Here is a 22,447-nt window from a genome sequence, read left to right on the forward strand (position 1 = left end):
CTTTGGGAGGCCAAGGCAGCCGGATCACAAGGTCAGGAGATCGAGACCGTCCTGGCTAACACGGTGAAACCCTGTCTTTACTAAAAATACAAAAAATTAGCCAGGCGTGGTGGCGGGCACCTGTAGTCCCAGCTACTTGGAGGCTAAGGCAGGAGAATGGCGTGAACCTGGAAGGCGGAACTTACAGTGAGCCAAGATCACGCCATTGCACTCCAGCCTGGGTGACAGAGCGAAGATGCTGTCTCAAAAAAATAAAACAAAAAATTCTATTACAGTAGTAATCCAGTGGAGGAGGTAGAGTTATGCCACTTTTCTCTGGAGTGCAGGTTTGTACAGTGTTAGTGATGCAGAGCTGTCTTTTAATGAAAGGTCATTTAGGCCCCATAAAGACTTAGACCCTTAGACCAGACAGGTGCTTAATAAAGGACACCAGATTAGAAGTGTGAGTGATGTGAACTCCTGAAAAATGAAACTCTGAGAAGCAAAAGCTAATAGTGGAAGAGGCACAAGTTTTTAAAGCCAGCAGGTTTGTATATGACTTCAGGTGCCCATGAGAGCATTATTGTCTTTTTTTTTGTAAAGCATTCCGCCATGATAATTTCTAGTTGGTACTCGTCATGTCACTGAAGTGTCAAGATAAAGTTAAATTATGTTTAGTGTACTGTGTTTTAGAAAGCAGGTAAAGGAAACCTTTTATGATCATTTTCCCTTAAAAATAACTAATTTTAAAACACTTATTTCTAGGGACCAATTTCAACTATTTTAATAATTTTCTTATATAGAACTCTTCAGTTCCTAACAATGCTGGATAAGTCAGATGGTAGGACAGTAGTTTAAAATACTGAATGAAAAAGACGTCTTATTTTTTTTCTCTTTCAAGAGCTGCACCTTTTATTCTTCAAACATAGTGAATCTGTACTAGCAGTTGTGAATTAGAGCAGGCTGTGGATCAGTATTTTAACTCATTTATGCAATCGATTTCTGCCACATATTTGCTTTTATTAAGATATGAAAAATTGTAAGTAACTATTTTTAAAATTCAATATTAACTACAGGTGGTAGTATAGAAAATAGCTATTTAGAATGTGTTATTTTTTTCTTAGTCTTTCACTTTGTGTGAACACTAACAGGGACTTTATGTGACTTTTTTGTAGTTCTTAGCATATAAAATTTGAGATTAGTATTAGGTTTTTAAAATCACAACTCAAGAATATTATAATTTTACCTGTTATGGTTTAATTAGAATATTTTTAGGAAGAAATTTTGATTTTTTTTCATAATGTTTAAAAATTTCCCCTCAAACAGGATAATCACCATCTCTTTGGTAGTACTTTGTTGGGAATTAAGGATGATGATGCAGATCTGAGTCAGGCTCTTTGTCTGGCCATCTCAGTGTCAGAGATCCTTCAAGCAAATCAGCTACAAGGGGTAAGTAAAGGAAACCCAGTTTGTTAGGGGACCGTTCATTTTAAATACAAGGAACCAACTTCCTCCCTGTTCAGTGATTCCCACAAAATCAATTTACTGCAACAAGGTGGCTCTTTTGGCTTTTTGAATAATTGTGTTAAATGTTATGTTCAGAGGGTCATTTTAAAACTTGTCAGCTTGTGTGTTGTTTTAATTGTCTACAATTATTGTTGACATTCTTGACACCAGTTTTTGTAAATCGACATATCTTTTTTCATATTTCAGTAGAGCGACTGAATGTGGCATTGTATAAAATACTTAAAAGGGTGAATTTAGCATTTAACAGTTTCTGGTAGCTTACAGCTAATTGAATTACATGGTTTAGTTCGATACAACTTATAGCAAACGAGAATTGTGAAAATGTAATTTTCTGCATGAAAATCTAATAAGTCACTTTGACCGATGATGGTTTTTAATATATGGTCTTTATTACTAGTAGTGCAACAGTTAACCGTGGTTGTATTTGGAAGGTGTAGTGTATTTCCAAGATTGAGGGCAGGAAAGGAATGGACTTGGGAAGATAGCCTTTTATGGTAGATCTTTCTTAGTTGGATTTCTTACTGTATCTGTGCTGGTTGTTAAGAATTTTCAAAATACAAGCATCTCGCTTTTGTCTTATTCAGACTAATATTAAAAAACAAATGAAAACATGTTATCCAGTTTAAAGAGACCCACATGAACTTCTGTAGTTAAAACTGGTATTTCAGAACATTCTCCCTTCTTCCCACCCACACGAAATAGATGTTTAGTTCTTATGTGAATTGAGCTGTTGATAAATTTGCAGATTTATTTGCAAAAAAGAAAAGCATATCTAAAGTTATGTTTATAACTATGTAGTGTTTACATGGTACATTGTCAAATTCCAGTATAATTAGTTTTATAGCTCAAACAGACATTCTCCTTCTATGTATTTTAAGACTTTCCAGTAAAGAACAACATCTAAAAAAGAAAAATGTTTTAACTGTTAAAAAGAAATAAAAGTATTTAGGACCTTCAGGTTATTTTCTATACTAACTAGGTCCTCCTAGTTCCATGTGAGATCCATGTTTTCATAAACTTATTCCCTTCCTTTGGTTAGCTGTGAATATTATATTGTGCATTGTGAACCTCATGAGAAATTCCTATATATCAAATGTTGTTTCCCTTTTAGGAAGGAGTCCGGTTCTTTGTGGTGGATTGCCGTCCTGCAGAGCAATATAATGCTGGGCATTTAGCAACTGCTTTCCACTTAGATTCAGATCTGGTTAGTATAAATGCTGATTAATTATTCTTAAAGTAACTTTTTTTCCTTTAGTTCATAAATAAATGTATAGGTCCCAGATTGGGTAATTTTTTCTTTCTGTTTAAGAAGGCAGTCTCTGCCCTTATAAGAAAAGTGTTGCTGTCAGGTTTCCTTTTCACCCACATATGCTTTTGTGGTGTTTGTTTGTTTGTTTGTTTCGCTCTTGTTGCCCAGGCAGGAGTACAATGGTGCAATCTCGGCTCACTGCAACCTCTGCCTCCTGGGTTCAAGCTATTCTCCTGCCTCACCCTCCTGAGTAGCTGGGATTACAGGCACCCACCACCACGCCCGGCTAATTTTTTGTATTTTTAGTAGAGAGGGGCTTTCACCATGTTGGCCAGTCTGGTCTCAAACTCCTGACCTCAGGTGATCCCCCTACCTCAGCCTCCCAAAGTGTTGGGATTATAGGCGTGAGCCACTACATCCGGCCCAGATACCCTTTTGGCATCATAAAGAGTAGTTGAAACAATGTTCACTATGGCTTACTATTGCTTACCATTGTTATGTCAGTAAATTCTGAATTTAGTTTGAGCTACATAGTAGAGCACTTAGCATAGTGCACTGCACCTACTAAGGACTCTTCGGATATCAGCTCTTACTGTAATTGAGTAAGAATTCTGTAGGCTTTATAGTATGAACCATTTTTAATCATGAGTATTTATACATATAATAAACTAATATTTAATAACGATAGTATCTGGCTTATAAGTACTTAGTTATTAAAACTACTATCCTAGGTCATTTAATTTGAAGAATGGTAAAGTAAATAATTGTCAGAGATGTAATGAGCCGTTGGTAAAATTGAGGCTAACATCATTTAAGCCATTCTGGGATCATTAAAGCCTCAGGGATGGGGAACACAGGAGTGGGATGAGAAATCTCTTAGCTAAATATTAAGTCTACCTTTCCCCTTCCTAACCTGTCTTAAAAATTTGATGCTGAGACTGAAAGGGTGTGTGAAAGGGCCTAGGTAATATTGAGAGAAAACTAACATAAGAAATCAGGGTTTTGGATATTGTGAGAAAGGCCATCTTAGCTCATCCATATTCTATAGTTGAACTCTGTGCCTTTCTCTTCCCTTGATTCCTCTGTCGTTCCTATTTTAACAGTTTACTCAGGTGATTCATGAATACTTAAATTAATTTTTTTTTTTTTTTTTGAGACAGAGTTTCTACTCTGCCACTCAGGCTGGAGTGCAGTGGTGTGATCTTGGCTCACTGCAACCTCAGCCTCCCAGGTTCTGGCGATTCTTTGGCCTCAGCCTCCCGAGTAGCTGGGACTGCAGGTGTGCACCACCACATCTGGCTAATTTTTTTGTTTCTAGTAGAGGTGGGGGTTCATGTTGGCCAGGCTGGTCTCGAACTCCCAGCTTCAAGTAATCTGCCCACCTCGGCCTCCCAAAGTGCAGGGATTACAGGCATAAGCCACCATGCCAGCCTTGAATTTTTAAAAAATTTTAAAGAATATTATCAACTTACTTAATCTTGCAGACTTTTAATATCTATTTACATATTTCTTGTTTTGCCACTTGATTTTTAACATAACAGTTTCTAAGAGATCTTTTGATATAAGTACATTCTTTCTAATGATGCATAGTCCATAGTACATGTAGGTATACTATAATTTATTGTCTGATTGATGTATATGTGGGTTATTTTTTGTTTTCTTGTAATAATGCTGCAGTTATACATTTTGTGAACTTATGCAAATATTTCTGTAAAATAGATTCTTAAAAGTAAAATTGTTTTGTTGAGGTGTGTGGATATACATTTTACTAGAGACCACCATATTGCCCTTTAAAAAGGTGGAACCCAGCTACTCTGGAGGCTGAGTTAGGAGAATTGCTTGAACCTGGGAGTCAGAGGTTGCGGTGAGCTGAGATCGCGCCACTGCACTCCAGCCTGGGTGACTGAGGGAGATTCTGTCTCAAAAAAAAAAAAAAAAAAAAAGATGGAACCGGCCGGGCACGGTAATCCCAGCACTTTGGGAGGCCGAGACGGGCAGATCACAAGGTCAGGAGATCGAGACCATCCTGGCTAACACGGTGAAACCCCGTCTCTACTAAAAAAATACAAAAAAATTAGCTGGACGAGGTGGCGGGCACCTGTAGTCCCAGCTACTCAGGAGGCTGAGGCAGGAGAATGGCGTGAACCCGGGAGGCGGAGCTTGCAGTGAGCCGAGATCATGCCACTGCATTCCAGCCTGGGCGACAGAGCGAGACTCCGTCTCAAAAAAAAAAAAAAAAAAAGGTGAAACGTTCTTATGTTTCAGAACTCTAAATGAGAATGCCATTGGTATTATTGGACATTGTCAGTCTTTTCTCATCTTACCAGAGTGATGAGTGAAAAATAGTTGTAATTACCAATGAGGTTGAACATTGTTTTTTGTGAGTGTGCTATTTGTATTTGCTTTTGTTTTTTACAAATTGCTTTTCTATGTGGTCTGTCCATTTTTCTATTTTTCACCATACTTTTTGTGTATCTCCATTAAAACAGTTTTTAAACATCTTTGTAGTCATTGTCGTACTTGTTTCCTTGAGGGTAAGAAATCAATATTTCATCCTTGTATCTCCATTACCTGGAATAGTGCTGATAAACAAATGCCTTCTGTTATTTCTGACTATCCTCTAAGAAATACATAGTTTACCATCTAAGGGGAAACTGAAAAATAGAGCTTGTTTTGATCTATAGTTTTATACTCTTTCTGTCTTGATACCTAAGGACACAGTTGCTACTTGTTATGTAAGAAAAAACAGGAACAAAACAGGTTTTCTGTAGTAGAGAAGTATTTTATTTGCATCAGTCTTTGTGTGAATGTTCAATTTTTGTTCTATTGTATTATAGATACATTTATAAATATTTCTCTTATCCCAGGGGTTTTATTTATAAGAGTCTTTTTTTCCCTTCATTTTCATTGTGGCTCTTTAAATATTGGGGTTTTTCCTAAAAAAATTTCAAATTTACAAATATATGTGAAACACAGGCTTGTCAAGTTTTCAACTTTAAAAAAATTGTCTAGATGCTCCAGAATCCATCTGAGTTTGCACAGTCAGTAAAATCCTTGCTGGAAGCACAGAAGCAGTCCATTGAGTCTGGATCCATAGCTGGTGGGGAGCACCTCTGTTTTATGGGCAGTGGCAGGGAGGAAGAAGACATGTATATGAACATGGTCCTGGCACACTTTTTACAGGTATGCTGACATAAATTATTTCAGTTTTGTTTGGTTAATGTTATCACCTTTAAAAAATTTGCGTAGATAACTTTTTGCTTGTCAGATTTATCTGTATTTTTCTTGGTTTTGTGACTTGTTAAGGTCTTCTCCAGATTTTTCTCATATGCTTATATGATTTTTTTTTAATGTTTAACTCAAACCATCTGGAATTTATTTTGTGTAAGAAGGTAGGAATTAAAAAATTCTCCAAATAGCTTACAAATTGTACAATTTGAAATACCACCTTATTAATACTTTGAGTTCCTCTATGCATCAAGATCTATTTCTGGATTATTATGTTACATTGATCTTTTATTGTTTTCTGTTTATTATTGTTTTTTTGAGCTGGAGTCTTCCTCTGTCGCCTAGGCTGTAGTGCAGTGCGTGATCTTGACTCACTGCAAACTCCGCATCCTGGATTCAAACAATTCTCCTCCCTTCGCCTCTCGAGTAGCTGGACTACAGGCATGCGCCACGACGCTTGACTAGTTTTTGTATTTGTAGTAGAGACGGGGTTTCACTATGTTGGCCAGGCTGGTCTCGAACTCCTGACCTCAAGTGATCCGCCCTCCTCGGCCTCCTAGAGTGCTGGAATTACAGGCGTGAGCCACCGTGCCTGGTCTATTATGTTACATTGATCGTTATGTGTATTTATGTCCTAGTACTTTTTACAGTAGCTATATAATTCATTGTAATATCTTCATTTGAAACTGAATAAATGCATATACACACTCATTCACAACACCTAGCCATCTTTTCTTTTTGTGTTTAAATATTGTCTTCAATACAACTAATTTGAATTAGTGATTTTATGCAACCTGCTTCTCTGCTTTTTTAAAAATGTCGCTCAGTGATGGCTTGTTTTGTATTAAAATAGTTACTTATTAGGTATTCTTTAGCAGTTTATGTGTTGAAGTCCTTACTTTGTATGGTCCTGAACTATGGAATCAGCAAGATGGTAGGCCTGGTAATACACAAGCCACTCAATTTGGATTGATTTCTATTTATGTTGTATTTTACTGAGCATCTGGTTTGAAAAAATTGAAGACGAAATCCTTGAAAAGCAAAATCAGAGAAGGAAGAGGATATTTGGGAGAGGGACTGTAGGATAATTTTAAATTTTATTAAAGGAAAGAGTTTAGAAGCATACGAAATAACAAAAATAAGGGACCAAACTCGTTTCACTCGTAAATTTAACTGGTCTATTCTAAAAATGCTTCAGGCCAGGCAGGGTGGCTCACACCTATAATCCCAATACTTTGGTAGACTGAGATGGGAGGATCACTTGAGCCCAGGAGTTCAAGACCACCCTGGGCAACATAATGAGACCCTGTCTCTACAAAAAATAAAAATATTAACTGCGTGTGGATGTGTTCATCTGTAGTCCCAGCTGCTTGGGAGGCTGAGGCAGGATAATTGCATGAGCTGGGAGATTGAGGCTGCAGTGAGCCATATTCATGCCACTGTACTCCAGCCTGGGTGACAGAGCGAGACCCTATCCTCAAAAACAAAATAAAATAAAAACGCTTTAGTGTAAACTATACTGTATATTGTGAGGGCTGTCATAGGGCAAGAGTTTGGAATATTGTGAACTTTTTTAAATTATTCAAGTTCTTTGTGTGGTTTTATAAATTTTTTCCCCAAATTTTATTATGGAAAATTTCAAGGAAATTGAAAAGTAGGGAGAACTGAATGCCATAAACTCATTATAAAGACATAACCACATCATTATCATACTTTATTAAAAAAAATTTAGTGTTCAAGTTTCCCTGATTTTCATAAGATCTAAAACAAGACGTTGACATTTGGTTGATGTCTTTTAAGTTTCTTTTAAGTTTATAGGTTCCTTTTTAAAATTTTTTTCCTTGCATATTTTTGTTGGGAAAAGCAGTTAATTTGTGTTATAGAGTTCCCCACATTCTGGATTTTGCTGATTACATTCACATGGTGTTGTTTATCATGTTCTGTCCCTGGTATTTCCTGTAAGCCAGTAGTCTAAATCTAGAGATGTTCAGACTTCTTTGTTTAGGAGAAGGAGGTCCTGAGGGGGTGATGCCTGCCTCTTTTAGATGGTAAATACTATTTAGATATCTTTTTAGTGTTCCTCTTTTTTATTGTTGTTTTTATTACTTAGATCCATTATGTTTTTAGTAGTTTGCAAAATGGTAACATTCCCTTATTTCTTCATAATTAGCCATAATGTTTCTTTTTATATTATCTTTTAATAGAGGACCCAAAATATTTTGAAAGCTTTTAAAAATCACTCTGATTACATCCTAAAATACTGTTTAATTTTGGTTTGAACATTGCACTATTGAAACGATAATACAAGTAAAATCAAGACTTGTTAATAGGCTTGAAGTTGTCCCCTTCTTCCCACCCAAGCACCAGACCCTTACAATATGTAAGGTAAATGGATATACCTCTCTGTGCCAAAGTCCAAAATATCAAGGAAATAAGAAAGCCCAGAAATTTAATATATAACTTGATATTGTATTTATCAGTGTTTTAGAACTAGCTGAAGTTTTAATTAAGTCGCATTTTTGGAAGAATTTAAATTTTCTTTTCCATTACAGAAAAACAAAGAGTATGTGAGTATTGCCAGTGGAGGATTTATGGGTAAGATTTTAATTTATTAGTTTTTTTCGTCTGTATTTCAGAAGAAATTGTATTGATTATCAATAGAGTTGATCTGGAGTGGTCACATTAGTTAATGGTTGCACTCTCTTCATTCATTCGATATTTTCAGAAAAGGCAAGGCCAGGAGGACTTACAGATAACAGACAAACGTAATAGGCAGTTGAAATGAGTGACTATTTGATGTAAGACTATTTTAATAGATTTGTTTCCAAAAAATATTTTTGTAAAGATAAATGAAAAACTGTCCATATGATTGCCTCTGTGGAGAAGGAGGATTAAATGATGGGATGGGGAAGGAAGAATTCAAGGAATACTTTTTATAGTATACCCTTTGGACTCTTTAGGTGTTTTATTATTTTATTTTTGAGCTACTTGAAGGTATTCTCTGTGTAAAAAATGTTAGCTAAGTGGAACAAAATAAATTGATGTTTTCAGAACTGCAGACTAATATTTGATAATCTAGGAGAGTAAAATAATTGGCAAGATCTCTGCAGGCAAGTATTGAGAATTTTACTTTGCAGGCAGAGTAATAAGATTTTAAAAGAGCCTGTCTTACATTAGAAAAAGATTACAAAAATACTGAGCTGTAAATGCTGGGGAAAATTAATGATCAAATCAAATCAGCATATAAGAATCACATGCTAACCAATTGTGCAACTGAAGCTCCAAAAATCAAATCGGTATATGTTGAGAGTAATGGAATCTTAGGCTTTAATCATGGGAGTTAGGCTGTAACTTAGGATTTTTGGAACATTAGGATGTATTTCCTCTTGGTCTTTGTTGATATTAACAAGGATTATGATTATCTTCTATATATCATGACCTGATAACTGACGACTTTTGAGGTTCATACCCAGAGTGATGTACAAAAAGGGTTATTTTAATAAGTAGTGTTAAACATGTATTGGCCCTAGGCTCAGTGTTATTTATTAGGAATCCTGGTAATGATATAAAACTTGATTATTAAGCTTGTAATTCTCAAAAGTGTCTGAAAAGCATTTTTTTTATAGTATAGCCCAGATTTTGGAAATGTTTTTAAAACCATGGATTAGTTATTCACCAAGAATAATATCTCTTTCTGTAACTGTTAATGCCTAACAGTGCTTCTTTATTATGGGAGAGATTGATTGATGTCTCCTTATGGTATAACAAAAGTCACAATTGGTTTTCTATTAATCCTTTATGTCATAAAAATGTTGCAGAAATTATCTGTTAATACTTGAAAGATTTCCTTCCAAAGAAGAAAACATAAAGCCTATACAGTTATCATCACCTTTGGCGTCACTTAAGAAATGTTGTCCATGTACAGAGGGTTTTAGAAGGAAGAAGAGGAAGGTTTGCTCTAGCTTGGAGGCCTTTTCTCCATCACAGATGTGCAGAAAGAAATACCTGTGATTATTTCCTTCGGTCCTTTTTTCTCAGCTGTGACATGTTTATTATATTTCGTTGGTAATGAATTTTTCCAAAGAGGGTTGATATTTTAGGTTTTGTTGTTGTCGTTGTTTTTAATTTATCTTAAGCACTGCAGCAGCACCTGGCAGACATTAATGTGGATGGACCAGAAAATGGATATGGCCATTGGATTGCTAGTACCTCAGGCTCAAGGAGCAGTATCAATTCTGTTGATGTAAGTGTATGTAGAGAGTACATTACCGGATTTGGATAAGTTCCCAGAAAAGGTGATTAACTACTAAACCCCCACCATAACAGAAATGGAGTCAAAACATTTTAAACACATGCCATGAAGAGTCATAGTATTGTGAGATTAATGAAATGATACAACAAGCCTTTATTGTGAGATTAATGACATGATACAGCAAGCCTTCACAGCTAAACTAGGTGGGAGCTCTTGAAGTTCAGCTGCTGAATTCAAATTTCTCCCTGTCCATCTGTAGTTTGGTATCACATAGTGACAGTTTTATGCTCCAGCTTAAATATCGATGGGGACAAATCTGGGTCTTACAAATAGCTGGGACTCTTAAGCAAGCTGATCCCAGGCATCTCCCAGTGAGTTTTTGCCAGAATACTAGGGCTCATAATCATCTCGTGCACACTGTATCTGTACCCATCCCCATCACAGACTTAAGTGATGTGAACTTGAGTCTATCCACATTTGAGAATTGGTCAGGCAGAGGAAGACAAGAATCAGTTGCCAATCCTATTTGATTTTTAGTTATTGAGATGTGTATTACTACCCGGTTTTGCTACAGTGGATAAATCTGTTTTTCTGTTCTACTTTGGAAATATTTGGGTAATAGGTCTTTTGTGCTTTTCCAGTACTTCAGTATTTCATGTTAGTTGAATTAGATGTCATTAAATTATTTTCATAAATAATGGTCCTCATCTACCTAGTGATTATTTTTTAAAACAGAAATAGAAGGGAAACTGCAGTACAAGGTCATGGTTAGTAGCTTGGGCTTACAGGTCTGACATACCTGGGTTCAGATTTCATCTACAACTTACTTTCTTCATGATCTCCAGCAAGGTCTTTGAGCTGTGGTTTCTCCACCTGTGCAATAGAAATGTTAACAACATACTTTCTTCCTAAGGATAACTTGAGGATTAACTGTGGAAGTAAATGGAAAGTATAGTACCTGTCACCAAATATGTAATAGTAGTTATTATGAAATTGTAACTCACTACCTGTGTTAGTTGAGGTTTATCTTCAGCCATGCAAGTCAAAATCAGATTATTTTCACATCAGCAGATAAGGCTTGCCTGATAATCTTATTTTTAACTTGATACTCTTATTTTTAACTTGATGCTCTTTGTGTGAAATCACCATTTACTTAGTTAATGTTTGCTATTTTTACTTACAAATAACTAAATAGTATTTCATTGTCTGGGTATATTATAATTTATTCAGTTTTCTATTATTCAATATTTACATTGTTTCCAGTTTTTTTCTGTTAGAAACACTGTTTAATTTTTGTAGTGATAAATTTGCATATGCCATGATTATTTAGTCCTGGAAGTGGAATAACTTGATTAAAATGTTACCAAAGTCCTTAGACTTCTGCATTATTATCAAATGGCTCTCTAAAAAACATTCTAATTTATATTCCTGTTCACATCACTGGATAGTTTTTCTGTGGAAGCTTTTATATTCAGATTTGAAAAATGCTGATTGAGGTTATTTTAGAAATTATCTTAAAGAGCATTCTTTTCAAAGTACCAAAGAAGTTTTGCAGTTTAATTTGGCTTTGAATTTAGATATAGAAATAGAAACATAGTTTTTTTGTGTTGTTAATGACATTTCTTCTAAAAATAAAAGTAACAGATGTTCATTGTAGCATCATATATAAATAAGAAAAGTATAAAGAAAACAAAATCACCTGTAGCTGTTCCAGAGATAATTTTGCCAATCGTATTTTAAAGTATTTTCATCAAACCCTTTTTAGTGAATGTTTCTTTATTTTAAAAGTAGTGATCATAGCAAACTAGAATTTTCTGCTTTTTCACTAAACATATGAGCATTTTCTAGCATTTTAAAATGCTATTTAAAAATAGTATGCGTTTGTAATGGCTGTGTAATTTTCCATCAATTAGTACCCAAATTTCTGGGCACTTCCTTCCCATTAATTCTAAAGAGGAATTAATTGGCAAAAAAGAGGATCACTTTTAAATGTTTGACACCCATCACTGAATTTCCTTCTAGGAAGGTATATGTGAGCAATCCCATGAAACAATTTAAGAATTATACTCACAGCTATGCACAGTGGCTCATGCTTGTAATCCCAGCACTATGGGAGCCCGAGACAAGTGAATCACCTTAGGTCAGGAGTTCAAAAATTAGCCAGGTGTGGTGGCAGGTGCCTGTAATCCCAGCTACTCGGGAGGCTGAGGTTACAGTGAGCTGAGATCGTGCCACTGCACTCCAGCTTGGGTGACAGAGCAAGACTCTGTCTCAAAACAACAACAACAAAAAAGAATTATACTCGCATCTCTTACATTTGGTACATCAGGATAAGTTTTCTTCAGAAAATAAAGGCCTCAGTGGCTGTGTCTTTAAAAAGCAAGCATTTACAAGGGATAAATATTTAAAGGTTTAGCTACATGGATAGTAGTTTGATTATACTTTTGCTTTATTTTTGTAGACTAGTCCAAGAAAGGTTAATAGTTTTAACTATTTCCTATTGAATAAATAAGGTAATTTCAGACTCCACACACATATGTGCAAATAGTAGTTTGATCATACTTTTGCTTATTTTTGTAAACTAGTCTGAGATAAGAAAGGTCAGTGGTTTTAACTATTTCTTTTATAATAAAGAAGGTAATGTCAGACTCCACACACATATATGTGCAAGTGTATCCTAATTTTTTATTCTACCTTCTATTCTTTTTCTTTTTCATTTCTTTTTTTTTTTTTTTTTTTTTTTTTGGACACGGAATCCCACTTTGTCGCTCAGACTGGAGTGCAGTGGCACAATTTCGGCTCACTGCAACCTGCACCTCACAGGTTCAAGCAGTTGTCTGCTACAGCCTCCCGAGTAGCTGGGATTACAAGTGCCCATCACCATGCCCGGCTAATTTTTGTATTTTTAGTAGAGATGGGGTTTCACCATTTTGGCCAGGCTGGTCTTGAACTCCTGACCTCGTGATCACCCGCCTCGGCCTCCCAAAGTTGCTGGGATTACAGGCGTGAGCCACCGCGCCTGGCCTCTACCTTCTATTCTTAAAATGATTTCACCTAATGAATTAGTTTGCAGCTGCTGCAACAAAATATCATACCACAGACTGGTGGCTTGACCAATGTAAATTTATTGTCTTACTGTTCTGGAGACTGAAAGTCGAAGATCAAAGTGTTGGCAGGTTTAGTTTATCCTGAGGCCTCTCTCCTTGGAGTGTAGATGGCTGCCTTGCCCTCTGTGTCCTCACATGGCTTCTTCTCAGTTTTCATATGCTCATGTCGTTGTCTCTTATAAGGACACCAGTCAGACTGGATTAGAGACCACCTATAAAGACCTCATTTAACCTTAATTATGCCTGTAGAGGCCCTGTCTCCAAATAGAGTCACATTCTGAGATATACTGGGAGTTAGGACTTCAACATATGAATTTGGTGGGATTGCAATTCAATCTATAGCATGTAGATAACCGTTAGCAGTAGTATGTCTTCTAGTCATTTAGAGAGCAGTTAATCCATCTATCTTCTTTTTTTAGGGTGAATCTCCTAATGGCTCAAATGATAGAGGAATGAAATCACTAGTAAATAAAATGACTGTGGCTTTGAAGACAAAATCCGTTAATGTCAGGGAAAAAGTTATCAGTTTTATAGAGAATACATCAACTCCTGTGGATCGGTGAGTTGTTTATACAGTATGAGTTTATGATGAATAATTAAAACTAAAGAAATAATGTCTTACAGTAAGTAAATGTTAGTTGAATTGAATGTGTTCCAGAAAAGGATCATAAAGTACATTTTCTATTAGATGATTTCATCGTTTTCATTAGAATTGCAGTAATGTACTTTATATCCATAATCTCTCTTATCTGTCACATCATGCCATTCACTAAAAATAATTTATGTCCCAGTATGTATTACTTTTCATATAGTAGCTGCTTCCCAAATGTCAAATGGATGGAGAATCATCTGCTGAATTCAGTGATCTCATAGTAAGAACTTCTTCCTCTGCTCCAAGCATTTAAAACCTAGAAAATCTGGTCATGCTAAATATAGCAGAAACCCACCTTCTGATGTTTAAGATCAGACCTTCATAGAATTTCGTTTACAAAACCCCATTTCCTTGTAAATTACAAATGAGGGACGTGGTTAACAACTGATAAACAAGTTTAAAAATATCTGTTTTATGTATCTTGTTTCTTACTGTAACTGAGGATACGTATTTTTCTCCATGTATGAGTCTGTTTGATCCTTCCTGTTCCTAGAGTTCAAAGCTAGTCTTATAATTGCAACACAGAATTTGTTTTTAAGGAAGCCTTATATTGGAAATGTGTTATAGTATTTGGTTTCACTTTCATGTCTTGCAGTATCCTGGAAAAATTGACGTATTTTACTTTAAGAACTGAATGTCAGGGATTTGTTGTCTGTCCCTTTATTAAGTATAGCATATATGCATACAAAAGTACATTTTTTTGCATTTAGTAAATAGCTGAGAAGGTAATAGATTATTTTCATTGATCCAAAAAATTGTACCTTATCCAAAGTGGTCAACTGATAATTACCAAGGTGTTTTATCAAGCCTGGAAGACTTGTTTGTGCAGTAAAGTTATGTCTGTTCTCAAAAGCTAACCCTTTTACCTTTTGTTGGTGCTTCTAGGTTGGAGGACTATTATTACTACATTTGGTAGCATGAACATTTGCAATTTTATTTTAAAATTTATTTGTTTTATTTTAAAATGGACTGGTGATAACTAAGTCAAAAAGACTGCTGCCTTGATTTACTTGTAATTGGCTTTTCTTTGTTTTTCTTTGTACTTGGGATGATGGAAACATCTTTATAATGTACACTTTGGGTGAGAAAAACTGACTAAACTGTACCATATTTTTTGTTTTAAAGCTGTTGCATTTTTTTATAATCATTTTGTTCTGTCCTCTGCCTTGATTTGCTATAGAATGTCTTTCAATCTTCCTTGGCCAGACAGATCATGTACAGAGCGGTAAGCCAATGAGTAGAGCATTTTTCTTGAACCATCCTTTTCCTTTAATATGCCTCATGCCATCTATAAGCCTTATGCTGTCTTGGCTCAAATTTCATGCAGCTATTTCAAATGCTAAACTTTTCTCATTCTGCTTTTAGGAGTGTGTCATATTGTTTGATATACTTTTCTTTTGTTTTTTGCTTGATCATTTTAATTTCTTTTCCTGCATGCTTGTTTGTATCACGCATTCCACAGATGAAAATTAAGTTTGTTCAAAACCTGCAGTTTTTATTCTGAGACAGGGGAAGGTGAAACAAAAGAAAGCATGTGTGTGGTCACGAGCTGGCAGGTTATTTGCTTTGGTGCTCATTTGCTTCTATCTCCTGCCTAGCAGCAGAGAAAATTATAGCACCTAAAAGTAGGCACCATTCATGGTTCAAAATTTTTGTTAATTAATGTACATTATGTAATTTTATATTTTTAGATTTTTCTTAATAAAATGTATGTATTTAGGTTGAGTTAGCATATATAAATCTAAGGAACTACAGTTCTAGGGTTCTGCCTTTGGTTTTTGTTGAAAAAAAAATTATGTTTTTTTTCTAGGTGCTGGATTACTTTAATGTATAATTTGTCACTTCTCTAACCCAAATAAAATGAGATGTTTCTCATTAAAAGACAAAATAAGTTTAAGGTTTAGAAATCTACTGGATCTTCAATTAGGATAACAAAAGAACTTTACTAACTTAACTCTGTGTGACTTTACAGTTCTTATACTCACAGAATTTTTCAGCAATTTAATTTAGAATATCAATTACAGCAACACCTACAAACATTTAAAAAGAAATTCTGTAAATCCTAAGTGGGCCAGAAAAAAAAAATTCTAGTCATATTTTGAATGTAAGTTAAGCTTTGGAATAATGGAATGGAATTTGTCTCAGGTCACTTCAGTATTCTCAGTGACGTGAAGTAGCATTTTAAAAAATAATACTTCATTCTCTAAGACTATACTTTTGGCCCGGCGTGGTGGCTTACGCCTGTAATCCCAGCACTTGGGAGGCTGAGGCGGGCAGATCACGAGGTGAGGAGATCAAGACCATCCTGGCTTACACAGTGAAACCCCGTCTCTGCTAAAAAAAAAAAAAAAAAAAAAAAAAAGATACAAAAAAATTAGCTGGGCATGGTGGTGGGCACCTGTAATCTGAGCTCCTCAAGAGGCTGACACAGGAGAATGGGGTGAACCCGGGAGGTGGAGCTTTCAGTGAGCCAAGATCATGCCACTGCACTCCAGCCTGGGCGACAGAGTGAGACTCCGTCTCAATAATAATAATAATAATACTTTCTAGTATCTTCTAAGAGTTTTGATTTATTGTGACTATTCCTACACAATGCCAATTACAGGACTTCTGCTAATAATTTTACCTAGCACTACTTTAAATGAAATTGCTCCTTTTAAAATTATAATCTATTTGTGAATCATCCTTTCCATTTTATTCTGTTATAGGACCATTGAATTAGTCTAATTTTTTTAACTCCCAAGTTCCCAAATTATTAATTTTTGTAACTTAAATCATCTCTGATCCACAGTTAGATATATTTGTTTAGAAAAGAGAATCTCATGAGAAGTTAGAATGAAATAGGTTTCTTTCTAAGCTCAGTAAATTAAAGCCTACTCAAACCATATTAGAGATGTTTCTATTATTACCATGGCAAAAAAGTATAGATATTATGCTTTAAAAAAATAGTCCAGCTGTTGAATTTTATTCATATTTAGCCAGTCTTTCCAGAAATGTCTCAATAATTCTTAGCATTCATGGTTATAAAGACTTTGCATTGTATTATAAATCTTGATCAACAATTAATAATTTGGTTTTTAGGATTGTCTCTTTACTCATACTTTCTGGTTACTTGGTTATCTAGTTATAGCAAATGCTTATTTGCTGTAAACATTTATCTTTGTTACTTTCTATGTTATGGCAGTTTAATTGTGCTTTAATATTAGGAGAGAACTCATAATCTAAAATTTTACAATCTAGATGGCATCAAAACATTTTTAGATAAAGCTCTTACCTCTTTCTTTTGTAAGAAAGCTGAATCTGAGTTTCAAAGGCATCCAAATTATATCATTTTCTATCTCTCATGAGCATAGTTTGGTAATTTATAGGACAGTTTTACATTAAATATATTTTAACATAAAACCAAATGATTATGTCACTTTTTGTTTAACCACACTTTAAGCCTATGTATTGATTAACCTAACTTGTAATTTCCAATGAATATTTGTTATACATTAAACTCTCATTATGTTGAGGAATGTTATTTTGGAAGAAGTAAATCAACAGAATTAAGCTACAAAAAAATGTTTATTGATGACGTATATTTAAAATTATTTAAAGTATGGATTTGATCTCTATCTTCTGGGAAAATTGAATTCTAAACCTAAGTAAAGGCCAAGTGTGGTGGTTCACACCTGTAATCTCAGCACTGGGAGGCTGAGGTGAGAGGATCACGGGTGCGAGAGTTCAGACCAGTCGGCAGCATAGCAAGATCCTGTCTCAGAAAAAATAAAAAAATTAGGCGTGTGGTCCTGCACCCCTGTAGTCCCAGCTACACGGGAGACTGAGGCAGAAAGATTGCTCGAGCCCAAGAATTCAAGGCTGCAGTGAGCTAAGATTGTGCCACTGTACTCCGGCCTGGGTGACAGAGCGAGACCCTGGCTCTAAAATAATAATAATAATAATAACTAAAGGCATGTAACTTGATTTTTTTTCTCACATTGGAATATCTCTTGAAAATAGAAGATTCTGAGTGTTTTCATACATTACATGCACACACCCCAAAAAGCTAGAGTCTTCCTTTGTAGTAGGTAATTTTAGCTGATCCTTATCCTACAAGTAAAACAACACTTTTCCCCTCAGAAACATGTAGTATTTTGTTGACACATTTTAATTTTACCTCTTAGTTTATTTGGGATTACCTGAAAATTAATAGGGTATTAATTTTTATGTTAAAAAGAGAGGTCACACTTCCTATAGACCTAATCAAGCTTGAGTTTACATGCTTCTGCCTTTTGAAAAAGAGGCAGATTCTTTTTTTTGCCTTGAGGTGGAGTTTCACTCTTGTTGCCCAGGTTTGAGTGCAATGGCGCGATCTCGGCTTACCACAACCTCCGCCTCCCGGGTTCAATCGGTTCTCCTGCCTCAGCCTCCCAAGCAGCTGGAATTACAGGCATGCACCACCATGCCCAGCTAATTTTGTATTTTTAGTAGAGATGGAGTTTCTCCATGTTGGTCAGAGTAGTCTTGAACTTCTGACCTCAGGTGATCCACCCGCCTCGGCCTTCCAAAGTCCTAGGATTACAGGAGTGAGCCACCGCGCCCGGCGGAGGCAGATTCATTTTTATGGCTTATATTTGCACAACAAAAGTAGAATCTTCATTTCTATTGAAACAAAAGTAACAGTAATAAAAAAATGGGAAGATAACCCTTAAGACACTTGCACTTATATGAGAAACCTTAACCACTCATGTTGGAATTTGAATATTTGGTGTCAGTAACTTATTTTACTTAACAGACATGAAGGTGGTACCAGGTGTTGTCCCAATAGTTTTACAATAAAATTAACCGATTTAGTTCTCACGATAACCCTGACAGGTAGATATTGTTAGCACTATTTTACAGAGGAGGAATCAGAAGCACAGAAGTCTAAATAACTTGCGCAAGGCCAAACAGATCTAAACATTAGTTTTAATATGGATATTAAAATTGTTTAAAATTTAATTTTTACATATTTAAGAGCATTCAGTAAGGCCTTATGCCACTTTTGCTAACATAATTTCTTTATCTTCTTTTAATTTCCTTAACATAGCTCTCCTAAAACTATGGCTAGTGCACAGGGTTTTGCGGGGGATAAGGAATATTTACATTTTGTGTGAATATTCAAATGATGCTTGGTAAAAATCTTTGAAAACTTCTTAAATGATTATTTCTTCCCTAAAATTCTTTGAATATAGGCATGTGAGCAGCAGTGACAGAGTGGGCAAGCCTTACCGTGGTGTAAAGCCTGTTTTCAGCATTGGGGATGAAGAAGAATACGACACAGGTGTAGTAATACACTTAGCTACAGATGGCTTTGCTCAGTCATCAGGAGTGATTACAGCAGTCATTCTGGGAATAGCCAATCAACTGCTTTTTTAAAAAACTGAGATTCTGTAGAAATAATTGGAGAATCTGTGGCTTTCTATTAAGAGTTTGGTTTAGGCACCTTGAATTGTACCTATTAGAAATCCAAGCAGAAATGTTAAGTAGAGGCAATTGATTATAGGTGTCTTCAGCTGAGGAGAGAGGTCTAAACTGATGATAATTTGAGGGCTATCAGTGTAGAAATAGTATTTAAATTCAAGTGATGGGATTGAAATTCCTTTGATCAATCACCTAGATTCAGAGTTGTGGGACTAAAGCACTGAGAATTACAAAATTGAGACATCTGAAGTCTTTTGAAACTGGAGGCAATATCCTAAAGGGCCACAAGATGGTGATATTGTGTCAGGGAAGGTTGTCTTCTCTGTGGTTATGTTTTTTAAAAATAATTTAGACCAGGCTCGGTGGCTCATGCCTGTAATCCCGGTACTTTGGGAGGCCGAGGCAGGCAGATCACTTGAGGTCAGGTGTTCAAGACCAACCTGACCAACATGGTGAAACCCTTTCTCTACTAAAAGTACAAAAATTAGCTGGGGGTGGTGGTGCATGCCCGTAATCCCAGCTGATTGGGTGGCTGAGGCAAGAGAATCACTTGAGCCTAGGAGGCGGAGGTTGCAGTGAGCCAAGATCGTGCTACTGCATTCCAGCCTGGGCAACACAGTGAGACTCTGTCTCAAAAAAAAAAAAAGAAAAAAATTTAGTCTTTGGTTTATAATTCTACTGCCCAGTTCATCCTAATTAAGCAATCATAACTAATATTGGTTAATATGTGTTAGGTAAGCAGTCATAACTAATTTTGGTTAATATGTGTATTGAGTTAGGGAAAAAATATATAAATGTACAGAATGAGGAAAAAAGACTCCCAAATCTCACCTTGCTTTTTCCAGTTAGTAAAACATGTTGCATATTTCCCATTTCAGCTCATGTATCTCCTCATTCTCCTTCTATCATATAAACATACCATACTTTATTTAGTCCGCCTTCCAGTTGACACCGGTGGTTTCCCAGGGTTTTTGTTTGTTTCAAATGGCAATGGATCTTTATATAAAGATATATATGCATATTAGCTTTTGATGAAAGTATATTCAGAGGGTAAATTCTCAGCAGTCAGATTGCTAGGTTATGGGGAATCACATTTGACATTTTAATAGATACATGAAATCACTTTCCAGAAAACTTGCACAGAGGTAAATGTGATATTTCTAATTGTTTCCTTTTCTTCTTTTTTCCCCTCTCTATTGCCATCTTCTTTCTGTTATCTGTCTCTCCCTGAATATCTCAACTTCTTCCATTAACAAAGGGGAGAGGGAAATGGATGAATAAATTATGGCATATTTACATTTATCATATATCTACATACACATATTTACAATCTGGAAAATTGGACCATAATGAAAGTGAGAAAATGAACTGTGTATCAGTATGTATGAATTTCAGATGTTGGGAGTAGGGTAGCAGTTGCGGAAGAATGCAGTTGAGTAGTCTACTTTTAATATACATTTTGTTTGTCGAATACCACTGTATATTATTTAGGGATATGCATACATGTTATGGGATTTGCATATATGCATACATGTTAAAGCATGTATACTACTACTGTATGTATAATACTACTGTATATTATTTAGGGATATGCATACATGCATACATGTTAAAGCAAAGACATGTATGGAACTGATAACACCAAATTCAGATAGTATTTCTTGGTGGGGAAGGGAGGAGAATGTGAGTAGGAAGAGATACATGAGAGGTTCACTTTTGTGTAAGCTGGAGTGTCGATACATGCGATTTCCTTTTTCATTATGTCTGTATATTTTCCAGTATTTGCTAAAAAGCAAAGGACAGAACCTATAATTATTTACCTTAGAGACTGTATTTTCCCTTTCTTAAATTAGAAAATATAATTATTAATTATATTATTAATATATAAATAGAATTTAAAAATATAATTATTTTATATTTCTCTTAGGGAAAATAACCCTAGATTTTTACTTATTTATGCCAGGGTTGATTATTTTCTTTAAAATCAAAAAGCAGCAAGATAAAAAGAAATCTACCATCTTTACCCTCAAGATAGTGCCTATTTAACAATTCAGCCATCTCTTTACAGACTAGTCAGATCATAGTTAGGTTATGCATATCAAAACAATTGAAATTCCCCAAATAGTTTAATCTTTAAAAATGTATTCTTAATATTTAAACTTGACTTTGTTACCGTATGAAAGTGATGTTTGATAATAATATTTCTATATTAATATCAGTGGCATAAGGAAATAGAGTAGCAGGATTAGAATTGATTGTGTTATTCTTTTTTTTTTTTTCTTTTTTTCTTTTTTTTTGAGACAGAGTCTCACTCTGTCACCCAAGCTGGAGTGCAGTGGCACAATCTCAGCTCACTGCAACCTCCTGGGTTCAAACGATTCTCATGCCTCAGCCTCCCAAGTAGCTGAGATTACAGGTGTGCACCACCACGCCCAGCTAATTTTTTGTATTTTTTAGTAGAGACGGGGTTTCACCATGTTGTCCAGGCTGGTCTCAAACTCCTGCCCTCAGATGATCTGCCTGCCTCAGCCTCCCAAAGTGCTGTGATTACAGGCGTGAGCAACTGCGCCCAGCCTGTTTGTTTTTTAATCCATATCTTCAAAATACTACTGAAATTTTTTTAGACTGTTAGGGAATGTATCATTTTAAAAGTTGGTAATATCCATATTTAACACTTTATATTTTTTATAGATGAAATTGACAGTTCTTCAATGTCAGATGATGATAGAAAAGAGGTTGTAAACATTCAGACTTGGATAAACAAGCCAGATGTCAAACATCATTTTCCTTGTAAAGAAGTAAAAGAAAGTGGACACATGTTTCCCAGGTACTTTTAAAAATGTCTTCATCAGAAGTAAAATTGAATTTGGGGAAGTTAATAATACAAACTGAACTACAGAAGAACCTTTATTTATCCTAGTACAATAAGATATAATTTCCTTCTGTCTACTTGTATAATAGGTCTTGAATTATAACAGTATTTCGTATGTAATTTTTATTTTGAAAAA

General features: G+C 35.3%; 1 protein-coding gene across 4 annotated transcripts in view; it reads left to right on the forward strand.

Annotated features, from left to right (window-relative positions):
- Positions 1-22,447, forward strand: part of TBC1D23 (TBC1 domain family member 23) — a 63,881-nt gene that overhangs the window by 35,928 nt on the left and 5,506 nt on the right. For 3 of the 4 annotated variants that reach the window (XM_007986059.3, XM_007986060.3, XM_007986065.3), the window contains 9 exons: positions 1,306-1,428; positions 2,618-2,710; positions 5,768-5,938; positions 8,536-8,578; positions 10,120-10,226; positions 13,762-13,901; positions 15,175-15,219; positions 19,211-19,299; positions 22,131-22,266. In XM_007986059.3, coding sequence (XP_007984250.2) covers positions 1,306-1,428; positions 2,618-2,710; positions 5,768-5,938; positions 8,536-8,578; positions 10,120-10,226; positions 13,762-13,901; positions 15,175-15,219; positions 19,211-19,299; positions 22,131-22,266 — 947 coding nt within the window. The remainder of the gene's footprint in view (positions 1-1,305; positions 1,429-2,617; positions 2,711-5,767; positions 5,939-8,535; positions 8,579-10,119; positions 10,227-13,761; positions 13,902-15,174; positions 15,220-19,210; positions 19,300-22,130; positions 22,267-22,447) is intronic. The other variant, XM_007986061.3, reaches the window with a different exon arrangement.

The sequence above is a fragment of the Chlorocebus sabaeus genome, chromosome 22 (genome assembly GCF_047675955.1).
Source record: "Chlorocebus sabaeus isolate Y175 chromosome 22, mChlSab1.0.hap1, whole genome shotgun sequence".
Classification (NCBI taxonomy): Eukaryota; Metazoa; Chordata; class Mammalia; order Primates; family Cercopithecidae; genus Chlorocebus; species Chlorocebus sabaeus.